This window comes from Myxine glutinosa, chromosome 9 (genome assembly GCF_964187855.1).
Source record: "Myxine glutinosa chromosome 9, kmMyxGlut1.1, whole genome shotgun sequence".
Classification (NCBI taxonomy): Eukaryota; Metazoa; Chordata; class Myxini; order Myxiniformes; family Myxinidae; genus Myxine; species Myxine glutinosa.
The window spans coordinates 21,956,242-21,969,167 of NC_136269.1; the positions used below are offsets into that span (position 1 = coordinate 21,956,242).

The 12,926-nt window shown below is 46.0% G+C and overlaps 2 protein-coding genes across 2 annotated transcripts in view; one reads left to right on the forward strand and one right to left on the reverse strand.

Moving 5' to 3' along the window:
* The window catches only part of MRPL49 (mitochondrial ribosomal protein L49), a 195,079-nt gene that overhangs the window by 112,549 nt on the left and 69,604 nt on the right, over positions 1–12,926 (forward strand). The gene's annotated exons all lie outside the window — the stretch shown is intronic.
* TOGARAM1 (TOG array regulator of axonemal microtubules 1) overlaps positions 1,032–12,926 on the reverse strand; it is a 64,903-nt gene continuing 53,008 nt past the window's right edge. Inside the window, exon 16 of the mRNA XM_068129492.2 lies at positions 1,032–1,391. Within this exon, the coding sequence (XP_067985593.2) occupies positions 1,162–1,391 (230 nt within the window). The 3' untranslated portion in view covers positions 1,032–1,161. The remainder of the gene's footprint in view (positions 1,392–12,926) is intronic.

Consider the following 12,926-nt stretch of genomic DNA (forward strand, 5'->3'; position numbering starts at 1 on the left):
GGTTTCACGGTACTGTACAAGCGTTTTGGCGGGAAACCAATTAGGCCTGGTTACTCACTGTATGTGCGGGTTCCTGCTGCTGTACACAGAAAGTTTTACTGTACACTTTTTATTTCTACTGTACACTAAATTTTGCCGCAATTGAGCTGGATTCGAGCCCAAATTCTTGGCAGAGTCCGAGTCCTGAAGAGTTGAGTGCGAGCCCGAGTCCTCCAAAAAGTGGACTCGAGTCCTACATCACTGGTGGAGGGTGGGAGTTGAAGACGTGAAGTCACAATTTACATTACGTGGACTTTCCGTTGGTCCCTGCCAGTTATAACATTAATCACGAACAGCAGAGGTGAACTCATACAATGTAACAAGAAAACAAGACCGAAAGTCTTACAGTGGCGTAGCCGGGCTTGTAAAATATTAGAAACCACAAACACACATGATTAGCTTTGTAAACAGTCGCCAGTGCTGTTTATAACATTAAACAAAGAAATTTGGAGGAATCCAGACATCCGTGAGGTAAGTTTTACATACAGAACTGAGGGAAGATCTACTGTAATCTATATACCCCACAAGGGTTGGGTACATACCGTTTTGTTGGAAGAGACGTAACGCCGATGCTTTCGATATTTGATGGTCATTTTAACAATTGGTTTGTTTGTTTCTCACACTGAATGGAAAATGTAAAGGTAGAGCATGGCGATTGTGATGTATGACAGGTTCGACAATATGTTCGGCATGAACGTAATTGGAATCAAAATGGCGGTGTGTGGACAGTCAGCTGCCGTACCGCCGTAATGACATCAGACATCATCACATCACCCTGTCATGTGACCAGATCCTCAGCTCTGATTGGTATACGTTCGATTGGTCTAAGGGGTCTCAGCTAAAGGGTACATACATACATACATACATACATACATACATACATACATACAGACGGACGGACAAACGCAGTTCTAGACGGCTTTGCGCCATGGGCTACACCATAAAAACATAGCGTGTCTGCGCATGTCTGCTGTGCACAAAACAGTTACAACTTGGTGTATAAAAATATCTTTATTGTATATTCATGGTACATTTCAGTAAAATTGTACAGCGCATGTATTTAGGGTGAAATCTGTATACTCGTAGTTACTTGACTCAAATTATTATATCGTTTATAAATTATTATTTGTGCTTCAGGTTGTGCGTATGGCAAAAGGGATGCGTGATCCCAGTGTCCCCACCATTGGCATTTTCAACTGCTCGGGCAAGCTTGATGGCGGCCGTTCGGAGATTCTTGCTCCCCCGAGGTACGCCTGCAGATCCCGTCATGAAATGCTGTAGTTTCCTCAAAACTGGATGCACATGTTTCTCAATTGTTTGTGGCTTCCTACTGTACACCGGCTTAACGATATCTGAAAAGAGAAGACAACTGTTGAGGGAAAACCCCGATGTTTAAACAAACATAAACCACAAATCGTACATTTCTGTACACTTACAAAAGCATCCACTGATTTTATTTACCCAGTTTCTCTATCTTCTTGAGAAATCCATTAATGTTATTTTTATTTTTTATTTTTTTGAGACCTGAGATGGTGGTGAACAGCTGTCCTGAAGCACTGAAGAGAAGAATGAGATGCAAGAGACTGAGGAAGATGGTTTCACAGGTGGGAAACAAAGAAATATGAATGAGTGGCAGTGAGCTGCGATTCTGGATTTTGGGAGTTTCACAAGGAGGGGGTTACTGGCAGACCACGTTCACCATGAAGAAAATTGGGGGAGGGGGAGATAGAGCACGGAAAGGGCAGAGGGTGCAAGACTAGAAAGGAAGCGTTAAAAGTCAGAGAAATAAATACTCTTCCAAAGCAAACTGCTCTCGCTCATGCACAGATTTATCCCATCTCGTCTTCAGTTGTTTTACCCTTCCTCCCATCCATGGTACACATAATCTTGTGGTGAGGCAGTTGCCCTGAACTTGAAACAACTTGCCTTTGCCTCTTGGAAGGCAAATCCAACTGAAGGCAATCTCAGTTCCTTTCACAAAGCTCGGAACAAGTGTGTGTCTACCCTCAGGAGTGCCAGGAAGCACTATCTCTCCACACTCAAGAATGAACTCTCAAACCTGTCTCCTTCCTCCAAATCCTGGTGGCGTCTGGTCAAATCTGTTTCTGGTGTTTGTTCCCCCTCCATCCCTTCCCTTACCTCAAATGGCTACACAGCTGACTCCGCACGTGAAAAAGCCGAATGCCTAAACTCTGTGTTTGCCTCAAAATATTGTGTCCCGAACCCATCTCTCTCTGTTCCCACCTTACCCAGTCGAACCCAACTGCTCCTGGACTCTGTGTCCTTCTCTACTGACAAGGTGGAGAAGTTTCTGTCAATCCTCGACTCTGAGGTAGTCGATTTAATAATGTTCCAGAAGAAGTGGGCATATCACATCGGTCGATTTAATGGCTCTAGTGGTTCAGGTAGAAGATGTAATTTCACTTTTCCACCACTACAACACAATCCCTGGAGCCTTCCTCACCTTCCCATTTTAATGTCTGACAATGCTTGCACACTTGAACCATTTGACCAATATCCAAAGATGGTTCTGTTGAAGGATCAAAGGATGGGTCATAATTAAAGGCAGCTCTAAACCATCGTTGATGTTATTGTTTGGACTATTGATGATCAAGCTGCTGCTCCCTTCTTACATCTGTATATTCATTTTGAAGGTGAGGTCACGTGTGCTCTTTGATGAAGGCCATGCAACTGTTCTTCTTTTCCCCAGGTTCTTCATTTTCAATGCAAGTATGTCCTATATGGCCAAGATCGTGTAATTATGGTCTTTCCTCCAGGCTCTTCATTTTCCATGCGAGTTTGTGCTCTATGGCCAAGATAGTCTAATTATGGTCTTCTTTTCCCCAGGCTCTTCATTACCTCCACCACCAAATGTGGATGGAGGTTATGTTTTCACCCCTGTCTGTCTGTTTGTCTGTGAAGAAGATATCTCAAAAAGTTGTGTACGGATTCGGACGAAATTTGACAGAGATGTAGCGTATGTGACAAGGACGAAATGATTAGATTTTGGTGAAGATCCGGATTCGGATCCGGCTACTAGAATTTTAAAAGTGATTCTTCTCCATTGGGAGATAGGGCCAGAAACGATGCATAGCAGGATATCTCAAAGATTTGTGGACGGATTTGGACGAAACTTGGTGGACCGGTGCCATTCTGAGTGGTAGGCCTACTGAGTGCCATTCTAGTTTTCAATGCAAGTTTGTGCTCTATGACCAAGGTCGTCTAATCGTGCTCTTCTTTTCCGCAGGTTCTTCATTTTCAATGCAAGTATGTCCGATATGGCCAAGATAGTCTAATTATGGTGTTTTGCCCAGGCTCTTCATTTTCCTTGTGAGTTTGTGCTATATGACCAAGTTAGTCTAATCGTGTTCTTCTTTTCCCCAGGTTCTTCATCTATATATATAAAAGAAAGTTTTTGTTTGTTTGTTTGTCTGCACGCGATAATCTCCTGAACGGTGAAAGATAGGAGGGAACCTCTAAAACAAAAAATGTCGGGACGGGCCCCGGGAAGGTTATAGGCTAGGTGGTGAGGCCGGTCGAGGCCGCCTCGGCCGGGCTGGGCCCATTTCGCAATTAAAAGCTGAGCTGAATTATAGTAGTCAATCTTCTACGGCCGCGAGTAAAAGCTGAATTATAGTAGTAAATTCATTCAAGAACCCGGGCAATGCCGGGTGCTTTCGGCTAGTTTTCAATGAAAGTTTGTGCTCTCTGACCAAGTTCGTCTAATCATGCTCCGCTTTACTCTGGAATTTCATTCGGAATGTAGATTCGCTGTCGTTGACTCTGGGGGTGTAATCATCCTCTTCTTTCCTCAGGCTCTTCATTTTGAAGATAGGTACGTGCTCTATGACTAAGGCCATCCGATTATGTTCTTTCTACTTCAAATTAATCGCATGTGTCTGGCTGCATGGGTACTGCATCCAATATTGTTTCACTAGTACTGTACTGCATCCAATATTGTTTCACTAGGCGTCGGGCTGACGGATTTATTAAAGTGGTGGTGTAGCAAGTCAGTGTTACATCTCGGACGTCATTGAGGCATTATGTCTAGCACTAGGCTAGGCCTTTACGGCGGTGTATTATTCATGAATCAATGACAATTGCATTTTGCAACTTGGGAAAAACAAAATGGGAACTTAAAATGCCTGGGGAAATAAAAGGAATTCATAATACTGTTTTTTGACGAATAAGTCTACGTATGAATAAAATTAACACTGGGTTGTTATAGCAGTAAACAAAATGTTTCTGGAATAAACAAAATTCAAATATTGACTGTCAATAAACTGTATTACTGTACTGTAACATGTATAAGTTATATTGTTAAACTCCCGTTTTTTTTTTTTTGTTTTTTTTTTTGTATACAAGATCGAGGCTCGTGAAAGAGCTAACATTAATCACACAAAAAGACAAACCGACACACAAAACACAAAAAACAAGGGGAGCGGCAGACAAGATGGGGAGAGAGGGGGAAGGACACAAAAGAGAGGGGGAAGAGGGGGAAGGACACAAACACAACATTTGAGAGCAGGGACATCGGGAGGACTTGGGGGGGAGGTGGGAGAGGATTAAAACATATGAACACTGCAAGGACTCTGGGGTGAATTACCGGGGGTAGAAAAGATCAAGGTTTTCGATGGGGGACGATAAGAGATGGTGGTGAACAGCTGTTTTAAAGACCTGGAGGGAGGAGTGGGATTGAAGGGAGTGGGGAAGTTTGTTCCAGAGGCGGGAGAAAAGGGGAATGAAAGAGTGAAGGTGAGCAGAGAGCCTAGACTTTGGCAGTTTAACCATAAGAGGGTTGCAGGCAGATCTTGTGCGACCTGAAGGAATATTGGGGGGACAGAGCACAGAGAGAGCTGGGGGAGCAAGGCCGGAGAGGAGTCGGTAGAAGACAGAAAGACCACCAACCTGCCTGCGGTGAGTGAGTGAAAGGCCCTCGGCGTTGACTACATCGCAGGAGATTCCAATGATTCTGAAAGCTTTGGCCTCAACAGCGTGAAGCCGAGCAAGGTGTGAGGCAGGAGCACCAGCCCAGAGGGGGGAACAGTATTCCATTGAGCTGCGGATGAAAGCCTTGTATGTGGTGAGGAGCTCAGGTGTGCCAAGGAAGGACTTCGCACGACGGAGGATGCCCAGTCGGCGACTGGCTTTGGAGGCCAGCTTGGAAATGTGGTTTTCCCAAGAAAGATCATGGCAGATAGTGAGACCCAAAAGCTTGAGCGACAGAACTTCTTGGAGAGGATTGTTGAGAAAGTAGATGGGAGGGTTGTCCAGTCGGTCCTTTCGGAGAGACATTGTAAGAGTGTGAGATTTGTCAGGATTGAAAGACATATTTAGCAGCAAAACGTTAGCAGCAAAACGACAAGTTCAATGCCTTTCCCGGTTCAATAGCTCAACTTGACTAGCAACTGGAAACACCCACCATGCAGGTGCGGGCCTTTTTATGGGCACCCCAGGCACCCATAAAAAAAAAACTTCAAATGCCTTGTGACATAACCCCGCCATGTCTGCTCCACGCATATTGGTGGTTTGGTCGTAACTCTTCGGGAAATCTCTCCCCCGAACCTCTCGACTCTTCAAAAGTTTGAGGCTCACGCCAAAATTAGAGCCTCCTCGGCGATTATTTACAAAGGAAAGGACATTAGTGAGGGTTTTAAGGGAGAAGCGTTTTTAGATACAAACATCAGGGAGGGAAGACGACAGCTTTCTATACAAATATTGATCCATAAGATAATCCCTCAACACAAGTAAATTACCTCATTCTTATGCTATTGCATGTACTAAGGGAATAACTATTTCTAGCTATACAATCCCTATAGAAGCCACTTCCACAACATTTTTTTTTTTTAAAGAAGAAAGGTGCATCCATCCCCAAAAAATATAAATGCACTCCACTCGGGAAGTGGATATAAATGCACTTGATCTGCTATTGCTTATTTCTCTTCCTAAAATAGGCAATTTGGTGTCTGTCTGTCTGTCTATTGGCCACCGACACACTTACGGCCCAATTGTGACCTTTATTTGATGCATATCCACATTTTGAAGGTTCAATAGCATTTTGATACTCGCCCGAGGGAAATTTGGAGAAAATTTGATGTACATGCTTATGCATGGTCATTATATCGGCTAACAGTCGCTGGTCCACACACCTATTGGTACTATTATAACCAGTTATCCAGTTCCATTAGGTCATGGGCGACCTCTGGTGGTCAATAGTGTCTTCACACCCCCATTCATCATCAGATGTCTCCAAATATCTCTACCATGCACTGCTTTCCGAAGCTCTGGCAGAAACAGCTTGGATGCAGCCTTTACCCCCTCCATTGGGAACGCATTCCATTACCAAGCAGCTTCCTATCGCTTGCTAAGCCAGCTGTTCCTTATCAACGGTTTACAATGGAGTGATTGCCTGAATGCCTAAGCCACATGGTGAGCGCTCTACAATAAACTTGGTTACTGAACATATCCCCGACGTTCTTGAGGCCAGAGTCCATATTGTCTGCAATGCATATACCCCAGAGAGGATAACAGCATGACCCTTTCTGCTGCTCCCTTATGGACTGAGTGTACTAGTTACTTAAATTAGCAGAGTAGATCTAATTACTTTTTTGGTTGGATGTACCTTTATTCTTTAAAAAAAAAGTATAATCCCAACCGTTCCGAGATCCTATGCTGTACTATATACAGACTTGGCATTTAATATGGAATATTTTTTTTTCCTTGACTTGGGTTTACTTTCTGAACTCAGTATATCAATCTGGTGAGTTTCTTTTACCCTTCGGTGATGTCTTTGTTGAAAGAACCATGTCACTGATTGTCTTTCGCAGCAAGAAGTCAATAACAGGATGAAATCACAGGTGGCGTGACAAAATGTAAGGACAGGTACATTTGACGATTGGCTTCACAATCGGGTATATAAGGGTTGTTGCGTTCTGTATTAGTGGAAAACAACTGCACGTCTACAAAAGTTATTGCCGCTTCCTCTGGAGATGGTCCGTCAACTTGACAATGCTGTTTGTCATGGAGTGGTGGCTTTACGAAATTCTGGCATGAAACAGCGTGCTATTGCTCAGCAGTATGGCATCACTCAAGGTCAGGTGTCAAAGATCCTGAAACAAAATGCTCAGAGGGGTGTCCCTACTCCAATACCGAGGCCAGGACGTCCATGCAGAACCACAAGGAGAGATGATCGCCAGCTGCACCGGTTAGTCTGCAATGGCCGTACCAAGTCAGCTAATCGGCTTAGGGCTGAGTGGCAGCAACTGACAAATGTGCCTGTATCCAGAAGGCTAGTCAACCAACGACTGGTTCAAGCAGGCTATCGTGCCAGGCGTCCCCTGAGAAAGCCACGCCTGACCAGACAACACAGCCAGCGCCGATTGCAGTGGGCCAAAGAGCACCGTCAATGGTAGCCAGGACACTGGAATCACGTGACCGTCAGTGACGAGTCTAGATTTCTGGTCTATCGTCAAGATGGCCGCGTCCGATTGCACAGACAAGTGCATGAAGCCCACAACGAAGATTGCATAGTGCCAAGAGTCCAAGCTGGAGGTGGTGGGGTGACCGTTTGGGCTGCTTTTCATGCAGGGGGCAAAACTGACCTGGTTGTTCTGAATGGAAACCTGAACCAGTTCAAGTACAGGGTCATTCTGGAAGAAACATTGCTTCCATTTGCTCGTGCAGCCTTTCGAGGAAACTTTGTCTTCCAAGATGACAATGCATGGCCTCATCGTGCTCGCATGATCCAACACTTTCTTGATGACCGTGGTGTAGAGCATATGGAGTGGCCTGCCATGTCCCCGGATATGAATCCGATAGAGAACTTGTGGGCAGAATTAACGCGTCAAATCGACCACGTGGACCAGCAGCCGACCTCTGTGCGTGAATTGCAGCAGGCTATTGTCACTGCATGGCAAGCGATTTTTTTTTTTTTTTTTTTTTTTTTTTTTTGTATACAAGATCGAGGCTCGTGAAAGAGCGAAAATTAATCACACAGAAAGACAAACAGACACATAAAACAAATAACATCGGGAGCGGTAGACAAGATGGGGAGAGAGGGGGAAGGACACAAACACAACATTTGAGAGCAGGGACCGAGAGACATGGAGACATCGAGAGATCTGTGGGAGGGAGAGGGCTTTGGGGGGGAGGCATGTGAAGGGGGGAGGCATGTGAAGGGGGGGAGGCATGTGAAGGGGGGGGGGGGGGTGGGAGAGGTATAAACATATGGACACTGCCAGGATTTCCAGGAAATAAGTTGGAATTTCAAACAAGGTGGATCTGGGGTGAATTAGTGGGGGTAGAAAAGATCAAGGTTATGGATGGGGGAAGATAAGAGATGGTGGTGAACAGCTGTTTTAAAGACCTGGAGGGAGGAGAGGGATTGAAGGGAGTGTGGGAGTTTGTTCCACAGGCGGGAGAAAAGAGGAATGAAAGAGTGAAGGTGAGCAGAGAGCCGAGATTTCGGCAGTTTAACCATCAGAGGGTTGCTGGCAGATCTTGTGCGACCTGTAGGAATATTTGGGGGACAGAGCACGGAGAGAGCTGGGGGAGCAAGGCCGGAGAGGAGTCGGTAGAAGACAGAAAGACCACCTACCTGCCTGCGGTGAGTGAGTGAAAGGCCCTCAGAGATAGCTTCATCGCGGGAGATTCCAATGATTTTGAAAGCTTTGGATTCAACAGCGTGAAGCCGAGCCAGGTGTGAGGCAGGAGCACCAGCCCATAGGGGAGAACAGTATTCCATTGAGCTGCGGATGAAAGCCTTGTATGTGGTGAGGAGCTCAGGTGTGCCGAGGAAGGACTTCGCACGACGGAGGATGCCCAGTCGGCGACTGGCTTTGGAGGCCAGCTTGGAAATGTGGTTTTCCCAAGAAAGATCATGGCAGATAGTGAGACCCAAAAGCTTGAGTGACAGAACTTCTTGGAGAGGATTGTTGAGAAAGTAGATGGGAGGGTTGTCCAGTCGATCTTTTCGGAGAGACATAGTAAGAGAGTGAGATTTGGCAGGATTGAAAGACATGTTCCACTTGTTTGACCAGTCTGTGATTTTGTCCAGGTCTTCAGAGAGTGAGGAGGCTGCAGACTGCCTATCTGAGGGAAGAGGAATGGAGCGGCAGAGAGTGGAGTCATCAGCAAAGAGATAGAGAGGATTTTCCAGAGAGTCAGAGAGATCATTGATAAAGACCAGAAAAAGCACAGGGCCCAGCACACTTCCTTGGGGAACTCCAGCCTGAACAGGAAGGGGAGATGAGAGAAATCCATTCAGGGCCACACGTTGACTACGACCAGAGAGGAAGTCCGCAAGCCATGCATGGAGATTTCCATGGATACCATAGGAGGAGAGTTTGGTGAGCAGAGCTGGGTGCCAGACCGTATCAAAGGCCCTTGATATGTCAAGGGAGACAGCTCTGATTTCCTGTTTGGCATTCAGGACCTCCATCCATTGTTGAGACAGCAGAAGCAGCATGTCCAGAGTAGAGTGACCTGGTCTGAAACCAAATTGATGATCAGAGATCAAGCCATTGGAGAAGAGGAAAGATTTCATATCCGAAGCAATGATGGATTCCATGACTTTGCTGATAATTGGGAGCAGGCTGATTGGTCTGTAGTTGCAAGGATCTGTTTTTGCACCTTTTTTGTGTAAAGCGGTAATGTTAGCTGATTTCCAGGATGCTGGCAGATGACCTTGAGCAAAAGATAGGGTGAAAAGAACAGAGAGAGGGTGAGATAGAGCGGCAGAGCAGGATTTTAGGACCCGTGGGCTGATGCCGTCTGGTCCAGTTGCAGAATCAGAGTCGAGGTTTGACAAAAACTCCTCCACCTTGTCAGGAGAGAAGGACACAGAGTCCAGGAGCATTTGGGTTCGACTGGGAAAGGTGGGAACAGAGAGAGATGGGTTTGGGACTAAGGATTTCGAGGCGAACACAGAGTTGAGGCATTCGGCTTTGTCACGTGCGATGTCAACTGTGTGGCCATTTGAGGTAAGGGAGGGGATGGAGGGGGAACAAACACCAGAAACGGATTTGACCAGATGCCACCAGGATTTGGAGGAAGGAGACAGGTTTGAGAGTTCATTCTTGAGTGAGGAGAGATAGTGCTTCCTGGCACTCCTGAGGGTAGACACACACTTGTTCCGAGCTTGGTGGAAGGAACTGAGATTTCCTTCAGTTGGATTAGCCTTCCAAGAGGCAAAGGCAAGTTGTTTCAGGGCAACTGCCTCACCACAAGATTCAGTGTACCATGGACGGGAGGGAGGGTAAGACAATTGAAGGCGAGATGGGATAAATCTGTGCATGAGAGAGATCAGTTTGCTTTGGAAGAATTCCCAGGAAGAATTGATGTCAGAGGCAGTGGAGATGGGAGACCAATCCAGACGATTGATGGCTGCTTGAAGACCGTCCCAGTCGGCCTGAGTGAAATGCCAGACTCGTCGACGCTGAGGAGGCTCTCTGAGAATGGCCAGAGAGATGTCCACTTTGACAAGCACATGATCAGAAGAACCGATTGGAGCAGAAGAAGAGCAGCAGACATTAGCAGGGAAGTTTGTCATAACCAAGTCTAGAAGAGAAGATACTCCATTGGCTGAGATCCGGGTCGGGAAATTGACAGATTGTGTCAATCCCAGTGAGTCACAGAAGTCCTTTGCTGAGGTGCCATGACTAGTGAGAGAGGAACCCACACCCAACCAGGTGGCATGATGACAGTTGAAGTCACCACATATGAGGAAGAGAGAGTTGGGATGAGTGGATAGAAGTTGGTCCATGTTGTCAGACATTGAAATGTAGATGGAGTCATCACTGTTTGGGGGACGGTACAGAACACATATGAACAAAAGGTGGGAGCGGAGAGGAAGCCGTAACCAGAGGTACTCCTGCGGGTGAGGAGGAAAGAGAGCAGTGCAAGGAGAGTGAGGAAGAGAGTTTTTGACAAAGATAGCCACCCCACCACCAGGCCGAGGCTCAGGTCTATCATACCGGAGGAGGGAGTAACCAGGAAGAGATATTAAGGAATCAGAGACATCTTGAAGGAGGAAAGTCTCTGTTAAGCAGATCAAGTCTGGATTGTCAGAAGCAACCTGTATGGAGAGATCAGTCAGGTTTGAGCGAAGGCCCCGGATGTTTGAGGTCCATACCGTTAATGAAGAGAGAGGGGGAGCATCGGGTACAGGACAGGGGAGGGGAGGAGTAGGGTAAGATGAAGGATGAGAGGGGGAGGTAGGGAGAGCAGTTGATAGTGTTTCAGATGTTGCAGAAGAGTTCCAAGAAAGGGAAGGATGAGGAGGATGAAAGGTTTGCTGGTGAAGGGATGCGGCACAGTGAGGGGTTGTTTGAGGGGGGGCAGAGGAAAGTAGAAGATTTGGGGGGGTGGAGGTATGAGATAGAAGGGAGACGAAGTGGGGAGGAGGCAGCTTGGAGGAGGAGGGGGGAGGAGAGAGAATTGGAGAGGAATGGTATGGGGGGAGAATTGAATGGGAGGGATTGGGGGGGAGTTTTGAAGGGGAGGAGTGAGGGGGGAGTTTAGGAGGGGAGGGGCAAGGGGGGAGTTTTGGAGGGAAGGGGAAAGGGGGGAGATCAGGAGTGGAGGGGCAAGGGGGGGGATTAGGAGGGGAGGGGCAAAGGGGAAGTTTAGGAGGGGAAGGGCAAGGGGGGAGTTCAGGAGTGGAGGGGCAAGGGGGGAGTTTAAGAGTGGAGGGGCAAGGGGGAAGTTTCGGAGTGTAGGTGTAAGGGGGGGGATTTGGATGGGAGGGGCAAGAGGGGAGTTTAGAAAGTGGATGATTAATGAAAGACGAACATTGATAACAAATTGGGTTTGTTGTGATTTTCAAGTTAGCAATCCGGTTCAGGATGATGGAGGAGGGATGGAATGAATGTGAATTTAGACCATGTAGTGAGGGAGACGTATAAGATATTGAATTTCTTTTTTTTGAAGTGGAATGAGTTGGAGAGGAAATTGAGAAAAGCCTTTTAAATAGGAAGAAAAACAGCGTGTTGTAATATACCACTGAATAAAAAACAGAAGGGGAAAGGTTAAACATATTTAAAAATATTTAAACAGAACTATGAACAATCTTATATGCACAAAAATACCAACGGGGGGAGAGCCGAGAGGGACCACCACGAGTCACGTGAACAGGGCAAACGGTGGATGGCAAGGAGATAATGGGGGTGGGGCGAACAGCACACCTGGACAGAAAATACAGGATGAGACAACAGTACACGTGGAGAAAAGAAAATAAATGTTTTTGTTTTTTTTTTGTTTTTTTTGGGGGGGGGGGGGGGTGGGGAATTAGAACGTTAGACAGTATTATGTTCGGGGTAGAAGGGAAAAAACCAAGAGCCAAGCAAAACACACTTAAGTTAACAAAACACCGACGGGGGTACAACTACAAGGCCACACACAAGGGCAGAAAACGATTAATTAATTACGAGTTACAGGAAATTCAAACCAAAACTAACTATAATCAAACAATATCGCATGGACGATAAAATAACGAATTGAAATTTGACAATCTATCTGGGGAAATGGGGGAGAAACACGTGGTCGAAGAACGAACGAACGAATAAGAATGAGTAAACGAATGAGCACAGAGAAGGTAGTCTTTTTTTTTTGTTTTTTTTTTAGTTGAGATTTACATAAGGAAGTAGGCTTTGGGGTGGAAAGACTGCGAAAACAGAGAACGAAAGTTATTGGATCACAAACGACAGGCGCTGAGAGAAAAACAAAGCCTCAAGGTTGTACAGTGTACACTGTACAAGACCTCGAGACGACACGAATTAACGCGATTTTCAATACAGGTATGAAAGATTTGCACCGAAAATCTTTGACGGGACAATATACGTACATACACCATAAAAGAAATACAGTTATAACGAAAATACAAATTGGAA